Genomic DNA, 18,892 nt, shown 5'->3' with positions numbered 1-18,892 from the left:
CCGTGCTGACCGTTTGCTCACGATGGTTCGACGGGTCTTTTGGCAGGCCTTTAAATTCCTCAACCCGGGTGGATTTCTTACTTAGTGCCAGTCACTTGATTATATAGAATCCACACACTGGAGAGATTGCAATCAGCGCGGTTGTTTTTTAAGCGTTTTCATTAAATGCTTTAACCCGCCTTGTAAAAATCTAATTGCGGTTAATTAAGTCCTGAATAAACACAAGGCCTGTCCATTTCACACTACTGCCCATTCTGTTGGTCATAAGTTATGCAAGGTTTTCTTGTTTTTTCAGCAATTTTCGCTTTCCGTTTTTTTCGTGGTTGGCTAAATAACTTAAGCGATAATGGGGCGTAAAAGTCATAACTTTGAGGCTGTAAATTGGGGGCTTTCTTAAAGGTTCTTGGGTCTGGTCCTGTCAAGTGCATTAAACATGAGGGAAGGTTTTTGCTTTGTTTTGCTTATGAGCTCCGGCGCACTCGACTGGGATAATTTGGTAAGCCGGTTCGTATCAATTGTTGTGTACCTGCCAAATGGGTTACTTATTTTAAATGTAATTTATGGTAATCTCTGTCTTAATAATAAACCAATTAGAAAGTTTTCCATAATTTAATCAGATTCTCGTATTTGCAAGCAAAGTCCGCTTGCCAGCCGGCTGAGTTTCTCCTGCCAACTCCATCACTTTGCCTAGCAGAAAAACTTAAAGATTTTTCCTTTCTCGCTGTTTTTCTTAGGTTACGGTACGTCTGCTTCGTTTATGAATAATTCATGAGGTAACTTTATAAAAATAACGCACAAATGGCACTAAAACAAGGCAAGTAGAATACCAGCCAGCAGAACTTGAAATTCCCTTTAGCCGATTGAGGTGGAATGAACAAAATTGTGATGGTAGTGAACAGGGTTAAATAATTTAAGTACAAGCAATTGTAATTCCATAATTATAAACATGTTTACTTGGGTTTTGATTCAATCCTGAATGTCCATTCTAAAGTCATTGTTTTAAATGGCAACTATTAGTTTATTTTTGAACAAGGTTTATTTTATTTAGGCTAATGGTAATAACTTTTCCCTACAAATACTGGGAAAATTGCGGAGATAAAAGTTTTGTTCGGTCCTTACCTGCGCAGCAAAATATGCCAAAAATTTTTAAAATCTAAAATGGAAGAAACTTGCTTGTCAGTGTGTGTGTGTGTAGAACAAAATATGGTTTATGATGAACAGAAATATGCAAAGAGATCTTAAAAGAGGGGCACATCGAAAAGCGGCTTAAAGCTTTAAAAAATGTGATAAATTATTAAATATATTTAATGGTTGCCGCAATCGTTTAAGCGCAATTTGCATATTCAACAGATTTTTAAACGAAACCGGGGTCGCACGATACTCCACCATATCATATCAAGCGGAGTGAAAACTTTGAACTTCACCTTTTTGTTTTTTGGCCCATCGCAAACTTTGCTGCGGTTTGTGTTTGTTCAATTTGCATACCAAGTGGGCATCCCACCCCCATTTGGAAATGTTAAATTTTTATTTTGATAGCACCTCGCATGCAAATGAGTTTTGCGGAGAATTGGACTCGGTGGATCCTGTTGACCCGGGACGGAGGAACTTCCTTTTAGACAAGTTGCTTCATTATGTGAGTCGCGGCGTTGGTAGATACACAGCAAGCAAAAGAGGAAACTAATTAATTAAGGAACCGAGTGTTGATGAATATTTAAGATACCATTATAATAATGCACAAAGTTTGCTCGTTCGTGTGTCAAATTTAATTGCGGTAATTGAATAATAAATTTATAAACCGCAACTCATTTCAAAATTGCCATTTCAGCCAAAAATCAGCATACGCATAATTATGTGAGAAAACCGAAAGAAAATTTAATAATCTGCAAAATGTGCGGTAAGCTGTTCATAAATCCCGATAATAGCCATTAGCATTCCTCAAAGTCAGTGCATAATTATGTAAGCAGCTTGAAAAAATGGCATTGTTAAGAAGGCAGGCAAAATACGTCAGTAAGCGGATATTAATTTCTCTTCCGCATTTTAATTGTGCCCTGGCGGCCCAGGCACACACGCCCGCTCTTTTTGTGGCTTAAACTCACATCGCTTACCTTGGCAACGGAGCACCCAACCTATATCCCATACCCCATCCCTGTCCACCCCATGTCTTCCCGTTCCAAAGGTGCCAGGACGTCGGCAGCAGCACGAGTCTGATGTCTGATGGGCAATGACAGCGATGGCGACGCCATGGACACATCCTGCAGATGTCAGCCGTCTGCTGACAGGCAGCTTTCGGAGGGCACGAACCCGATCCACTGACGACCAGGGAAGAAGCCCGTCCGGAAACATTCCTGACTTATGAAATATGCTGAGCAGTGTAGAGCAGGCGGAACTACCGGCAAGGAGGGGCATTTATGCGGTGCGTTCCCAGAACAATTTGTTGCTACATTCTCGCTATATGTTTTTTGGCTTACTGGAACGGGATTATGTTCAACAATAAGGCACATGCAGTCACAAAACTTTTTAAGTTACAAGTGCAAACGCTTTAGTCGAGTGCCTCGTCTATTACTCAGCTGGTGAAAGTGCGAACGAGAAAGTTCAACATTAGCGATAGAAATTGGAAAGACAAATAAGAAAATAAATAACTGTAGGAGTGACAGTTTTGGGAGGCTTGTGGGCGCTTAAGTGGGCGTGGCAACATAAGGAAACAAACTTCCACTGCTTCTGGATCCTGCGTGCCCAATCTTTTTCTATATATTTCAGTTTCTGAGATCTCGACGTTAATACGGACGGAAATAGCTAGATCGGCTAATGATCCTGATTAAGAATATATCTAGTTTATATGGTCGAAACCCGTACTTTTACCTATTACATACTTATCAGCAAATCTAGTATCTTTTATATGATCAAAATCTATCATAATTTACGAAAACTCCATTTGTATTATGGCTCAAATTCCATTTCATACAATAAGAATTAATAATTAAGATAAACTGGGAAATATATTTCATTTGGGTTTTATTGACATTTTAAAAGCTTCCTCCTGTTTAAACGTAAGATTATATTTAAGTAGTCAGGTTTAAAGTTCTAAGTGCAATGCCCAATCAAATGTAACAAGGTCGAGCAGAAATCGTAAGTGAGAATCGCTCCCCAGGCAAGAGTTGTCACCATTTTTTGCCCCCGTTCCTCTAATCTCGTGTAATGCTTTTGGCAGCCCTTGTAATTTAGTTTGCAGTGTGTTTTTCTCAGTTACCGGAGACGGGGCAGCGACTAATGACTTGGGATTTGTTGCCCGCCAGCCAAATGAGCATGTGTGCATTCGCCTCCTTCTTCTGCCCTCCATCACGTTCTGTAAGCCAGCTGTTGTCGCCTCTGTTTGCCATTAACGCCTTTTTCAAGCCGAAAAATAGAGAAAACTGCAACTTAAGTGCAACAGAAGCGTGAAAATCATTAAGCTGCAGCTGCCTCTCCGACACTCGCATATGCTGCCGAACAAAGGACTCCGCGGGACAAACTAACTGACACGGACAAAAGGGACAAGTTTATCCCACCTGCCAAACGTCCAACGTGACGTATGAGTTATGCAGATAAATTCCATGCCACATCACTCATACCACCTATCAGCTTTAATTAAATGCAGAAATGCAACGAAATTCAAAACAAATTAAATAAATTAAGGAATTTAAAACTATGGCATATTTTTGATGCTGTGTAAGTCATGCACTTTTATTACCGCTGTGAATGATATTGGATAATTATGTTTATCTAAGTCTAAATATCTTAAAATGTTGCGTTTTTAACAAAAATTTACTTTATCAGCACCTTTTATAAAGCATTTAAGCAAGAGCGAACATTTAAGCCGTTTAACCCGTTTATATTTAATCACCTGAAATATTATTAGTTTTGTAAAATATCGTTGTTTTGCTAGGCTAATAGCCTAAATAGCCTAAAATTAAATGGATTGGGTTTGCTATTAAAAATACACTTGTTTTAAACATTAGTAAATATTTTGTATTTCACTTGAAAATAACTAGGCGAAAAAGTTACCCAAAACCAAATATTGCCCTCTTTGTTCTTTCAACCCATAATACAATGTCATGAAGAATGTGTCCGTTTTTCCTTCGTCGAATCTTGTAGGGTGGACGTGGTCTATGTGGAAGCTTCTTCGGTGGAGCCTTTGTCGGTTCATCCTCCGTGTTTGACTCCGAGCTTAGAATGGAGTCAAGCATATCACTGAATTCCATTTCCTTACATTCTAAAATTTTATCAAATTTGGATTTTCTTAAAATAATTACCTTATTATTGGGATTACCTTGAGTTGAACATGTTCGCTGAAACCTGGAAACATATGGGGAATCCGCCTTGTTACCTCCTATGTCGAATGAGATTTGTAGGGTTTTTATTGGGCTGCTTATACTTTTCGTTCTTTGTTGTGTTATTCAAAGCGTTTGCTTGGCACTGAATTAAAAATATTGAGGATAAAATCGGAAGAACGAAAAGCAACCTCCCCATCTTGACGTCTCCAATAACAATAGAGAGCGAAAAAAAACGAATCGTTGATTTAATTAAAAATATGTCATTTGATTTATTTGCCTTTTAAAGCGTAACAAAATGATTTTGCCCTCAAAGACACAGATTTAAGATGCATGAAACATATAAATACCTTGGCGCAATATAAGGAAATGAACTAGCAAAGTGCTCAACCTTTGCTAAAAAATAAAGTCAATTAATAACCGCAGGCTTCACGACTTTGCACATTGAACACAGGAGACATAGCTACAGTCATAAAAGAGTAACCGCAAACCCATTCAGGAGAATATCTCGTTTGTTTTTAAACAATGCCCTTAATGAACAGCGGAAATTTGCGACCACTAAAGTACATTTCCAATAAATATAAATCAAATAGACAATGCAAAAAGTCTCTGCAGATTAATATGCGGGAGATTTTGGTGTTAAAATCAAATGGATTTAACCTGACCAACAATTATAAAGCGGAAAATAAATTGCCTTAGCTACGATTTGGTAAACATTTTCCGTAGTTTAACCCATACTTTTTAGTTAAACAATTTCGCCTCTAATTGGTAATTTGAGCCAAAAACTATTTCGGACCTTTATTTTTGGGAATATTTTAAACAAATAAAACGAAGTAACACACTACGAAATCTCGATCAGGTTTCATCCAAGTAAAGGCAACAATGCAATCGAACAATGCTTAAAACATCGCAATGTTCTGACTTTGCTGGTTATTTTTCGCCTCCCATTCAGACACAGGACTCTACAATCATGGTGGCTGATAAATAACGACGCAATTGACTTGAAATCGCAACCGCTTTTACCGCACTCACTGCGAAGGGGATGCTGCGATACAAAGGAGTGTTGTCTTCAGATGGTTGTAATACATTATATGCAGCGGTGTGCTCAGTTGACATATGAGGTCAAATAAAACTGCTCTGAAATTTGAAACTCCTGAAAAGTCGCCTTGCAACCTTAAATTTCTTGGAAGGGAATAAATATGCTCCTCGTGACATCCTTGCTCGATTTATTCACGTCACGAGGACATCTCTGGTTTTGTAGAACCTGTCGGATGTGTTTTATTGTTGCCTTTTCACACACGCTTTATTTATTTATTTGTATGCTCGGTTCCACTTGGCTCTTTCGGTTTTCCCGCACCCTTACCCTCGCCCATGCAGATGTAAGCCGTATTCATTTTTTGTTTATCAATATTTGCTTTTTGTATCAATATGCAAAAACTTTTATTAATGACCAATATGTGCAGATTTCCTTTTCACAGCCTTTTATTTAGTTCAGCTACCAGGGGCCGCTGGCAATTTTCTGGCGGGTTGGCTGAAATGATGCAATGTAAATTTTATTTTAAAAGCTTTTTAAGGCTTTAAGTGGTAGCCGCGGGTATTTTTTGTGCGCCGATAAAAATATCGCCAAGCAGTGATATTGAAAGGTTGTCAAATGTGTACTATATATAATTTCTTACTTTTTTAAATTCCTCCATTATGCATTGTCCAATTTGGCATTTATTTAAATGATTTATTTTGTTTCTTTTCATTATATCACTGTTGTTGCTCTTCCGCACAAAAGACTGCGGATCATGATTGATGGTCAAACGGGTCCACAGCATTTTCCAGCAGCAGCGGCCTCAGCAGGCGCTAGGATTTAAGTTGATTGAAAAGCAAACCGAAAAATCAATTCCAGCTAATGGATTTTCCACACTGCACTAGGCTAGATCCCTCGTATTCGGATTTCATTAAATTTTATCTTTTTTCCAAGCATTCCCCGCCTTTGGCACCAGCCATTTGCATCCACTGAGGCATCGATTTGGGCGAAGCAATTTTTCAATAAAGGCGAACAAAGAAAAAATGTTTGGTATTCCACTTTGGAGCCGAGACACCCCTCGTTGCTTAGTTGATGTCTACAGCTGTTGGCGTGACTTGTTTTTCCAGCAACATATAAGGTGTAATCATCATCAAGAGATTGAACCTTTTCCTTGTGGAAGGTCGAGCAAGCCGGTCCCTCTGCGGTTTCCCCGAGAATTGGTTTCCATTTTGTGTATATGTATCTCCAACTGGGATAAAGTTTCCTCAGCTTTGTCACAAGAGCCTCTTGACAATTTGGGACATTTCCATAAATGTCCTGAGAGATTCTTTTATTTTTTTAAAGCAATAACTTAGTATGAAGCACTCGAAAAATTAATGTAGAGTAGAGCTGAAATTGCAACACATAACATTTAAACTAAAATTTTTAAAAAGATCCCGAATTGGGTTCCATTAATCTCTCGACGAGCTCTCTACTTAGCACCTGGTTAGTTATTGATAGCTCGTTTATACTGAGTTCAAGCGCGTCCATCGTCCTTGAGGTAAAAAGCTGCCAGTCTGCATTTGGATGCCGCGTCCTTCGCTTCGAGTTAATTAGTCGTATGCACATTTAAAACCTAATTAACAGCCGTGGTCGTAATTAACGTTATTGGCAGCTGGCAAAAACAACCCCATCATGTGCAGCATGTGGCTGCGCATCCAGAAAAACAGAGTGCGAACTACTGCCATCCAACTGTCGGACTTTATTATCTCCCAGTCGGTGCGAGGCAGGCGTCCGCTAGATTGGCGTATTCAAAGCAGATCAATGGGGCCACCGAGTGACAGAGGAGCATGCCGCTCCACAATTCCGCACCATGGCCATGGGAAAACGTGCCGCGGGGGAGAACAGAGTTAGACGCCTCCATGTCGTTGGCAATTAAGCATAAATCCGTTGTCACTGTGCGATGCACATTGTTGTTTTAGCCATTGCTGCCGGTCCTCTTCTCTGCTTTTTGCACTTGCAGCACTGTTGCTTATCCTGGTGAAAAATTCACGAGTTGCCGGATGCGGCGGCCAACAGCTGGGTTGACCTGAACCCAGCTAAAGGGCGAAACCCAAGTGGGAAAACTTCGCCAAAGAGAGAAAGATTGTGTAGCATTTATAAGTTTTGTTGAACATTAAGAGCAAAATAGTTACACTACTAAGCAATCCCAATGGAAGTCTTATGACTTTAATATTTAAGCAGTTATTAGGTCACAATTCTATCAGCAATGTGTTCATTCTTAATATTGTTCGCTTTTTGAAATTGGTTTCGACTGTAAAAAAACGAATTATTCCCGTAAATGAAAAAGAGTGTTAATAAGTAAAAAGCGTTAGAATAAATTTTTACTATTGTCCACATTTTATTTTGCAATCACATATATAATAATGCATTTTGAGACAAGAATGACAGTTAAAAAAAAATTAGTGCAATTCTTCATGAACAGATTATATATTCAGTTTTCCAGTGTGTTTCGAGGAAGAGCTTGCGAGCGGGAGAAAATGTAGAAAATTTAAACAATAAACGCTTGGTGAACTCAGCGCAATTTCCTCATGTCGTCCTCGTGCACTACTTGGTCATCCTTTCTCCACTTGGATTGCTTTCTTTCCCTGCTCGACACATTTCTCTTTGCCTTAGCCCAACAAAAAGAAATAATTAATTTTTATGGTTTTGTCCTCGGGTTGGCACTTTTTGATGCGTCCGTCGGAATGGATCAGCTCGGCACTGGAAAAGTCAGTAAAGTGAAGGTGAATGGGAAGTGAAGCCACTGCAAGTGTAAGCTGGAGTAATTTAGAAATTGTTCTGTTTTTGTTTGTGCATCTGCTCCGTGTCTGGTTGGGAAATAAAGAAAGAATTTTAACAAATTGACGCACTTTTCTAAAGACGTCTTCTTACTCTTTGGAAGACCAGTGACTGCCAGATTATTACCTAACATTTCGGAAAAGTTTGGCTACAATCACATATGTATATTGAATATTATAAATATCTTAAGATGACCTTTAGGAATTATCGTTACACAATAAAAAGTTCCTGGAATACCTAAAAATGGCAAGTGCTTAATGTGATTATAATATTTCAAGTTTTTGTACTGCTGCCAAACACCATAACGTACCAACACCATATCTAATATTCATAAAACCGAATATAAAATCTATGTTCTTCGCACCCCCTAAACCACATTTAATGGCCATTAGAAGGGTCATATAAACATTAACTGTCCCATGCTATAACTGTTTACACGCGTATAAAAATCAAGCTGAACTCATTTAACAGCCCCATAAGGAGAAAGTCCGTGTAGGTCAGATCGTTGACCGCATCCTTTCCCTACCAAAACCCACTTTTTCTCGATTTTTCCTGCTGCCGTTGCTATTGCCAGTGGTGCGGTAAGCAGGTGAGAGGCGGAGCATGGCGCACACTTCACAGGTAGCCGCAGGATCTGCAGTCGAGCAGAACCAAAGCTGAGCCCCACCCTATCGCCCACCTTGCCACCCGCTTTTCCAGCCACTTTCCACCCAACTTTCCACCCACCCGCCACTCACTAGCCACTCCAGTTACAGTTACCATTACAGTTACAGTTACAGTTTCGGTTTCAGTTCCTTTGTCTTCTCGCTCATAACAATAAAGGCATAATAAGAATAATAAAAAAGGTAAATCGGGCAAGGAGGAGGAATGGAGTTCTTTATGCTGGGTAAAATTTTTAAATATTTTATTGTTTAATTTGAGTGCGTCTTGTGCAAAAATGTAATGGCCTGCAACGCTCTGCTTCACATTACCATTACAATTGCGAGTATTTCCACCTGGCGCCGTTAATTCGAGTAGGTATTAATTATAAAGCCCCGACGGGAACCTGGTCATAAACAAAGAACATCTTGCGTATTGCACTCCATTTTCAGCTTGGATTGCGGTCCATTAACCGATGGTTCTCAGTAACCGCAATCGTAATGAGAAAACACAGATACTCACCAATACAAAGTGCAACGAAATTAAGTTTCCGAATGGCAAACAAGCATTTTAATTAATATTTCTGTAGGAAAATAATGCAGGTAAAATTGAGATAGCACTTTAATTTGCAGCTTAAGCTAAACTTCTACGTTAGTATTACAATTAAGCTCAAATCTATTGACAATTATCTCCTTTAAATACAATTAAGTACCTATACTAGTTGACTAATAATATATATAACAAGCAATAACAACCTTTGAACTAAAACGGGAATTCTATAAAAGTAATTACATCTTATAATTTTTATGTTAACCAGAGGAAGTTTAACAATAGCCAAGCCCACAAATCATTTTTAACAACCTTGACAAAATCAACATCTAATTACAATTTACCTTTTGTTTCATTTATTTTGAGGTCAAAATAGTCAACTATTATTAAACGTAAGCCCAATTATAAAAGTTTGCATCCCCCAAATGGGTTTTTCCAATAATGAAGTTACAATTATTAGGTCAGCCATTGAACTCCCTCGAGGGAATTGACTTTTCTGCCTCAGCACACACACTCTCATGCGTCAGCAAAGAGGACCCTCTATTCATACGTAACCATTTCCCACTTTTGCATTCAAGTTTTCCATTTCCGCTTTGGCGCCATTTTCCTGCCTCCAACCACGTCCGCCCACCCCTGTCTTCGCTCCCAGTTGCATAATATTTTATTATCCCCAACGCCTATCTGCATTGTCCTGGCTCAACAGGACTTCTCCCTCCGGAGCAGCCCACTTTCATTGCCAGTTATCTGCGAGTATCCTTGTGGCAGAATTATAATCTTTGAGGCTCTAACAAGTGCAAGTGCGGCTGGAATTTAATATAACGGACGCCTTTGTTGTTTGCTCGTTGGATTGTTGGTTTTAAGTTTTCGTGTATTTCATTACAAGGCAGTTTTGGGATTGGTAATAAGGATCAGGCTTGTGTGCCGCTCGCCACATTCAGCAGCAGCTTAAATCCTTTACACAAGCTGTTTGCCGCGCATAACGAAATAAAATAAATAATCCTGCTTAATGGAAAGGCCCCTGAATGAGGGGGCAGGTTTCGGCGGCAACTTCACCTCGTCGGCATCCTCAGTTCGCCAACGCCAACGCCAACGCCATTGCCATCGCCACCATCTCCAGCCCCAAAGCATTTCACTCGGAGCACCAACAATGCCGCCCGGCATCACATTTCCTTTCCAATTTTCCTCGCCCGTGCCTGCTGCTTCTTTCCTGCCGCTCCTGGTGATTCTGCTGCTCCTGGTGATTCTGCTCCTTTTCAGCTCCTTTTTCCTTTTCATTTCGCGACGCTGTTGTGCACACGTACGCGGCTCAAGATTTCCCATTCATATCGTGTGCGCCACTGCCGATGATTTAAACAGGGATGCAAGCCAGTTCTGAGCCGAACCAACCGAACTGAACCGGCTGCTCGCTCAAAACAAAAATTGTTTTGGATATAAAAAGGAATATTTAAATAGATTATTTTATAGAATGTTTCCCTTTCTCTGTGGTATATGGTAAATCTTTTTCCAAGTCTGTTTTGCTGGCTACTAAATGTCAAGAAACATACATTTTTTTAATCATCTTCTCTATAAAAATAATCTTATTTGAACTCTCATTGAACCTAAAATCATTTCATTAAGAATTATTCCATTTCAAGAACCAGTAAAAATTAAAATATTTATCGAAACAGCTTATTGATAATCCGAACACGTTCACCGCTGGTTCAATTATTCGCTGAGCCACTGAACTGAACAAATCAACATTTTTGATTTGCTGGCACCTCAGAACTTTAAGGAGAATATACATCCTCCCTATGCGAAGTCGACATCCTGTTCAATATGCATTTGGCTGGTGGTTAATGCCGCCTTGGGAGTAACTGATTGCCACAGTGGCACCATTATTATGCATTCAGATTGATGCACGTCCTCAGCATTTTTTTGCAACCAGCCTGCCGCAAATGCACACACACATCCGGCTGTTGGGTCCTGATTGCGGTCCCAGTCTTGGTTTCTGGCATCCTACAGGACACCCATACACATCGCACCCACTTAACTAGCACTTAAGCTTCTTCGCTCGGAGCTGCTTAGCTCTAAATATTATGTTTAATTAAATATGAGCTCATAATCGAGTTCCCCCATTAAACCTGCTGACCAGGTCGCCTTTCTCCCATTTTATAGCCACTTTATCTGTTTAATTAAAAGGCTGGCTTTTAATTGAAATCGCTCTGATATCTGAGCTGTCACAATTGCCATTTGGCCCCTTGGGCGCAGGAGAGAGATATCTACGTATGATTAGTGTAAGTGCTGCAGGCGGGCTTGAAAATTATAATCCGATATGTATAGGATTATCTTGAAGGACCCTGAGCGTGCCGACGGTTGGGAATTTATCTTGTGCTTAATCAATCAACTCGGGCACTGAATAAAATATGTTCGACTGGTCGAGGATAACCCACGGCTATAAACGAGCAGCTCCCACATTTTATTGGCTATTCCCCGAAGTCCGGGCGAGGCTCGCTTGGAAGGACCTCTGTCACTTTGGGTTTTATTTGGCTTTCCCCGGAAAACATATTTATTAGCAACATGTCGAATGGGTAATGCAATCGAGGCCTTGAATCAGTTTTCGCCAAGAGTGTGTGTGCAAAAGTGACTTTTCAATTTGAATGAACGAATGTGGCTGGGTAAATATTTGATTTATTTTCGGGTGACCTTTGTCAAATAGACACACACGAAATCTGACATTCCAGCCCACACTTCTCGCACAGCGCGGGATACAAAAATAGGACAAAGAATACTCTGGCTTTACTTTGAGTCAGTTAGTAGAACCTCTAGCGTGGAAACCTAGTATCACAGCACTTTTGGGCTCTGTGCTGTACATAAATATTCAAAACTCGCACATTTGTCTCTTTGTATCTTTTGACTTGAATGTTGCCCGAAATTCAATTTGCATACTTCCATCCCCTCCCCCAGCCTGGTGCACAAAAGTTTATAATTTCCATTTCTGTTGCGGGGCTCGACAAGCACTTTTCGCTTTATAACTCCATTGCCGCACAAGGTCAGGTCGAAGGCAGAGAAACCAATTTAGAATAATCTAACCAATTACTGCCAACGCTCCACAAGGTCAGTCGAGTCATTTTGGCAACGCACAAACGATTATTACTGCATTAGGAGTCGGCAAGGCAACGCACATGTGAGTCGCATGCAGATAAGCAAACGTAATAGAAACAGATTATATCCCATCCCCACCGGGACCCACACTTGAACGCATATCCCGTCTCCGATTCCCTTCCCGGTTCCCATTCATCCGTAACATAATCGTAAAAGTCAAAGCTTAGCTCAATGCTAGATTGCAGCATTTTGTACGGAGGGAAGTTTTTAAAGCAGCCATCGGGGAACGAGATATACATAACAGAGATGCTCTCCAGGCTCGAGGATGTGACTCTTCACAAGGGATTTGACTTGGAGTTCTGTCAGATTTAATGTGTAACATTTAAGCCGAAAATAATGAGATCCGTTCTTAAAAGCACGAAGTATGAGTTTTATTTAGTTACTTTCTCAATTTTTAGGTCACAGCCAATGTCAATCAAGTAAATTAATAATATTAAATATGGATCATTGAAAGAAGTGGGTAGTTAATTTGTCGCTGCAAAATCCTCAACCGGGTATCACTGGTCGGAGAATAAATGTAATGATATATGTATATAATTTAGCTCGAAGTTTTTATGAACGTAGTAATCTTATCTTTATTTAAAGTTCAAATTTAAATGCAATTTTCTTATAAATCCATTCTGCCAGTAAATAGCAACAGAGTCAAACGAAATGAAAGTAAAAATGTTCTCCTTATGTGTCCTTGATGATCTGCGGCTTAAAGTCATGCTCCGACGCCTTTTTAAAGGACTCCGCATACAGCGGAACTCTTTGGGTCATGCGGAAGCCCCAGAAGTCCTTCACCTGGCGACACAGGTTCAGATCGAGTTCAACCACAAGCAAGCCATCTTTGTCCCGCGATAAGCTCTGTCAATGAAAGTTATTAAATTTTTATATATAGCATTTGATTGGGTTATCAAAGTGTGTATTAAGCTGAGACCCTTACCGGTGTTCTTGAGCCGTCAGGAGCAGCGACATAAGAGGATCCGTAGAAGGGGCCAAACTCCGTATGCGCCTTGTTACCATCCCCAGATGTGTACTCGTTCGGGAACTGCTCAGTTCCCACGCGATTGATCGGAACCGTGAAGTAGCTATTTGCGATGGCAGCATTACGTGCCTCAATGCCCCACAGTGGCTCTGATAGCCGACCGATCGTAGCCGAGGGATTGAAGACTATCTCGGCTCCATTCAGACCAAACATCATCCAGTTCTGTGGGTGATGGCGTCCGTAGCATATGTTTATAGCCAGCTTGCCGAACTCCGTCTCGAAGACCGGGTGTCCGGTGTTTCCCTCCATGTAGTAGGTGGACTCATTGAAGTCACCCACCCGGGGAATGTGGTTCTTGCGGTGCTTGCCCAGGTAGCGACCACTGTTCGAGATGACCACTGCAGTGTTCCAGATGGTCTCGCCGTGCTCTATATCGCGCTCTAGGATCGAGTGGATGATAACCATGTTGTAAGCCTTGGCTAGATCGGCGAGCATCTTGGTCGTGGGTCCGTTTTCGGCTTCTTCGGCAAACTCACACCAAGGAAACTTCTCCCGAGTGCAGAAGGCAAAGGGCATGGCTATTGGTAATAAACATTGGTAGAATTGGTATTCAACGAAGTACATTTATTTCTTGTTTCTTTTGCATACTTACTCCACGCTTCTTGGGTGCAAATAATGTTGCATCCGGCCTCCGCTGCCGCCTTGATCATGGTCTTCACCTTGTTCCAGATGGCTTCTCGTTGCTTTTCAATGGGAGCCGTAGTAGGGATTACGATAGAGTTCTGTATGGCGCCAACTCTGACTATCCTGCATTTGCGAGTTTGCTCCTCTCGCGCCGTGAACCGATAGCCCTTGATGTCGAATCCATTTTGTTCAGCAATATCTTTCGCGCTCGTGGGTAGCTCAAGCGTTTGACTGCAAAATAAATCTATATTTAATTGCGATTTGATATAGTACTTTGAGTATATATGTAGATTAAAAAAATTGTTTCTTATAAACACAACTTTTAATCATAGTATATAAACAATAACTATGACCAGATGTTTTCCGCTTAAATAAGGATTTAGCAACCTTATTAGCAACAATACAATTTTAGAGATCCGCACTATGTGGTCTGTAGCTTGGACTAACAAAACAAAGTAATAAATAAATAAATTTGGCTTATGATTTTCTTTATACAGAGATAAAACCAACACACTGAAAAAATATCCGAGTTTTATTTTTGTTTTTCGTGCTTCGGTTCGCGATCGTTTCACTTTCATCACCAGATGTTCTCAAGGGTATATACGTAGCTCGTTGAACAAGTTCTATATTTTAATGTGATTCAATGTAAGTCTCTTTTTATAAAGTAACGTTACGCTTCGGGGCAACGCTAAGGTAACAAAGAAATTCATATGATACCCTTGTGTTTGTTAAAAGATTAAGATTAAAACAAATTTAGAATAATCTGGAGGTTTCAAAGACACCCCACATGATGTTCTTACTTGGACATACAGTCTAATCTTAATGGTCTTTCAACTGTACTCACTCTTCTTCAGCACCGTACAAAATTCGCTTCACCTCTTTTAGTTCACCGGGGGGCAAATGCTTTTCCAAGCAATCGTTCAAATTTTTCAGTTCAAATGTAGACATATTTCCTATTTCCAGCAACAGAAAATCTCATTAATTAGCGACTCAATTGACAGAACAACCTTCTCCGACCGCCGCACTATATAAAATGAATCTGCTGACGATCGCTTTCTCTTCTTATCTATACCTCTATTTAGTTTAATCTCTCTTTTGGATTCCTCTCTGCGCCTCTTCCAAGTGTTACAAAAATAGTGAAAAACATTTAAATACACTCGTTGGCATTAAAATAGCATACGTAATGAAAGGCCAACACTGAAAATGACGTATCACGTGTTCAAATTTTTTTTTATTGTATACGCAATATATACATATTTATTTTTATTGATAAGCAATAAACATTTTGTGCAGAACTTGAAAATTTCTATCTGAATAACGGGTATCTTATAGACAAGAAAAGCGACTTCAGCGATCGCTCTCGTTATAAGTTAAATATTGGAACGGTCACTTAAAAAGGCAGTGATCTACCAATAACAGAAATCAACCTTGTGACACTTTACTTGACGATTTCAATTTCGATGGTTAGTCATCAATTTCAACTTGGGAAAACTTGACTACTGACTGTTTAAGTATTAGAAAACTTATTAAAAGACATTTCTGGCGAGAAAAGGAATTTTATAAATTTAAAATATTTTCGCACCGTTTGTCCTCATTTCGATCGATGTTATTAAAAATTCTTATTAGGTCTAAAATCCTCAATATCTTATTTCCTCTCCTTAAAATGCAGAGAAACCCCGCGTGAGCTGATTTTGTCAAACTTTAGTAAATATTCACTAGGATTTGTGCATATCCTTATCTCCTTTGCCAGAGCATCTCCGATGTCAGCCACTTTTCCTGAAAGCTGACAGCGTTTGGGCCATTTTGTATTAGAAAAGATTAACTTCGAGGCAAATGTGGGTCGTTGGCGCTTCGAGGCAATGCAAATTACCCGAAATCTTCCTCTGGCGAAAACAGTTGGTTTGTCTAGTTCTGGTGCTTCTTGATCTGCTTTTTGTTTTCTTTTTCAGTTGGCAACTCAATTGAGTGTAAAACAATTTCATTAAATCGCCAGTCGTCGCGTCTCTTTCATCGCACCCAACTTTTCTTCGCGTGTGTTTGTGTTTGCTTTGTCGAAGAGTTTCCTAGGGACTCAGTGTCCTCCATTTGGCCACATTCATTTATTGAACTCGGTCCCAAGCCGATCCGAACGGAATGGAACCTCATCATTGTCTACGTCGTCTACTCGCCGGTTTTGTTCTATTTTTATTATTATTTTATTGTCTGGTTGCATTGTCCATGTGGGAGTTCGGTGCCATTGGGAGGACCTTCCAAGGACCTAGTGCCATTGCAATTTATAGCATACGCTTTGGAAACATGTTCACAGGCATTTTTATCATTTCCGCATTTATATGGTTTCCGCTTGAGCTGCAAGCAAACTAAGAAGTGGCTTTCTGCCTTATTGCCCATCCGCCGTCAGCCATCCACACTCCACCGTCCGCCATCCAGGATGTCCCAGCAGCTGAAACAGAAACCGAGCCTCGCTCAGCCGAATGAATTGTTTAGGTTTAATTTATTGTTCTGAGATTGGTTATGGGCTTCTGGAGAGGTCAAAATCGCACTGCAGCACACACTGCCCGAAATGAATGACCCGAATGGGCAAATCGATGGGAGGTCCAAGGCCGAAGCTCGCCAAAGTTTCAGTTTTCAGTTTGATGACATCCTTTTATTCGTAGAATCAAGTTGCAAAAAGATAAATGGAAATGCCTGAGATTTCTGAGGCAGTGTAATGAACGCAAGAACTGCCGCAATTTCTTAGCATGACTTTAATTAAATTGATAAATTAAATTAATAATTTGCGGTACTAGATGAAAGAGGACCTTAAATTAGTTTGATAATATAATTATTTGTTTCACCATTAGCATTGAGAGCAGAACTAATAAATCAATAAATTTGTCTAACGATAACAAGGTGGCTATGATGAAACAATGAGTGAAGTCTAAGTCTGCAATGTCAAATGAAATGTTTATACAATTTGACATGGAACTTATAAGGTAGCACGATTCTATTAAATTCTTAGTAAATGATTTCATTCGGCATGCACAAGAAAATTTAAAATAAACTTAACAATTCTAGTACCTAAAAATCTTTAATTTAAATACATAATATTCTAACCAAGTTTTTGTAGAAAACTGTTTCCCCGGCTAAGAGCACTCACCAAAACTTCTTCCCTGTGTAATTCTCAATAAAAAATAGAACACTGGCCACGACTGGAAGCAAAAAATTACAACTCTTACATAGCTCGTCTATTCTGGTTTATTAAAAAATGGGAGAAATGAAACAGGGGTACGAAAAGCAAGGGACAAAAGAAGGGCCAGCGAGACTTGTTAAGGGTCAGTAATAAATCTCAGCAGCTTGTGCTGGAACTTAAATTAAACACTGCAAAATCGGCTGGGCAATGGCCAAGTTGTGTGGACTTGTGACAGCCGTAAAGGAAACCTACAAGGAATGTAAGGAAAATCACCAGCACACAGCGACTTGAAAAATGAGAGGCAAAAGACCACTGAGACGTGAGCCGGGCGAAACAAGAATCCAAATTAAATAGAGTTTTCAAAAACAAGCGGCTAAATATGCTGCAATTGCCGGCTCTGTCACAAGGATCACAGGGCTCTCCCCGACCGCCATTACTCAGTTTTTGCATATGCGAAAGTCTGGCAGTCAGAAACGAACCTGCACGTGGCTAACAAAACTGTTGGCCACTTTTTAGCAGAAAAGCGGCAAATTTATGGCTGTTGTTGGCAGCATTTGCGTGCCAGCAACTTTTTGGGCACTCCTCCACCTGGAAAAAGACGTGAATATTTCTTTTTTCACACGTACTGTAGCAGAAGAGTTAAATTGGCAAACCAAGGAGCACGAATAAAATGCAAACAGATGAGTTTTGCCGGCCAAACTCGGTTATTAAATGGCGTAAAATGAGCGCTGCTCGACTATTCAATTTGCGTTAATGGCCAAAATATTGGCAGGGCTCAATTGGACCCTCTCGTTTGTGGCATGAATATTTCAACGGCTTGCCAAAGTGTTTCGCAGGAAAATCGGCTTACATCTAATTTGATTTTGCTAAATTATGTTTTCATAGAACAGGGCCAAATAAATTTCATTTGATTTATTTCGTTCCGCTGCGTGGTATTATTCATGATAAATTGGAAGTTAAGCGTCCGCAGTGCTGCCTTTCATGCTCGCAACAATTGCTTTCAGTTAGACAATCGCCGTCGAGAAGCAATCTAAAATTTTCCACCCGAAAACTGCATTAAAGGGGTGGCCAGTGCGAGTGCCGTAAATTAATATGGTGGCGAAACTCTAAAATTGAAATTATGGCAACTGCCAACTAATGAACAGCGATAAAAATAAATACAAGAGCTGGCTCCAGCGAACTGCCGGAGAAAGTTGGCCACTTGCACCTGAATGACTTTCAAGCCAGCTCCGAAACTATGTCAATACATTCTGATCCAGAGTTCATAGTCATTGCCTCAAACTCGTCCAAAGTTGCTCAAGTTTCCACTTCGAAAAGTGTAGCATGCCTTTGTGCGTCCCTTGGCGTCGACTGAGAAATCCGAGAGCGGCACCGAGTGCTTCCGAAAGGACTCTCCGCAAACGAAGGCACTTCGGCACCGGGAGCTTTAGTTCTCTTTCACTTTTCCCAGCCTTTGCAGACTCTCTTTGCTGTGCGAGTGCAATAGGGATATATTGCTTGCGCCGCGAAAACGGGATAGCCTCAGTCAGTTCGGACTGCTCGCACCTTGAAAGCTCATCTGCCACTTGTGACGCCTAGCATGAAACAATGAGCCTAAATAA

At 40.3% G+C, this 18,892-nt stretch overlaps 2 protein-coding genes across 2 annotated transcripts; both read right to left on the bottom strand.

The window, feature by feature from the left end:
• Nucleotides 1–3,982: 3,982 nt before the first annotated feature.
• LOC120452404 lies at nt 3,983–4,524 on the bottom strand. The gene is given in 3 exon segments (XM_039636621.1): nt 3,983–4,249; nt 4,307–4,388; nt 4,390–4,524. Coding segments are annotated over 3 exon segments (411 nt in total). The 5' UTR covers nt 4,507–4,524; the 3' UTR covers nt 3,983–4,037.
• An 8,496-nt stretch (nt 4,525–13,020) lies between these two features.
• LOC120453859 (beta-ureidopropionase) lies at nt 13,021–15,139 on the bottom strand. The gene is made up of 4 exons (XM_039638764.1): nt 14,967–15,139; nt 14,091–14,353; nt 13,397–14,016; nt 13,021–13,317 (listed from the first exon to the last, which is right to left on the bottom strand). Exons 1-4 carry the CDS (start codon nt 15,068–15,070, stop codon nt 13,144–13,146), a joined length of 1,161 nt encoding a protein of 386 aa, XP_039494698.1. The 5' UTR covers nt 15,071–15,139; the 3' UTR covers nt 13,021–13,143.
• Between the last annotated feature and the right edge of the window lie 3,753 nt (nt 15,140–18,892).

This window comes from Drosophila santomea, chromosome 3R, assembly GCF_016746245.2.
Source record: "Drosophila santomea strain STO CAGO 1482 chromosome 3R, Prin_Dsan_1.1, whole genome shotgun sequence".
NCBI lineage: Eukaryota > Metazoa > Arthropoda > Insecta > Diptera > Drosophilidae > Drosophila > Drosophila santomea.
The sequence above is the reverse complement of the archived record's forward strand: the minus strand, read 5'-3'. Positions and strand labels throughout refer to the sequence as shown.

Excerpts from the sequence above, each read along its gene's own strand:
- LOC120453859 (XM_039638764.1), bottom strand. The coding sequence starts at position 15,070 with ATGTCTACATTTGAACTGAAAAATTTGAACGATTGCTTGGAAAAGCAT. Across the intron at positions 14,017-14,090 it reads TTGCACCCAAGAAGCGTGGA|CCATGCCCTTTGCCTTCTGC; the intron begins GTAAGTATGCAA and ends TATTACCAATAG. Across the intron at positions 13,318-13,396 it reads CTGACGGCTCAAGAACACCG|AGCTTATCGCGGGACAAAGA; the intron begins GTAAGGGTCTCA and ends TTTCATTGACAG.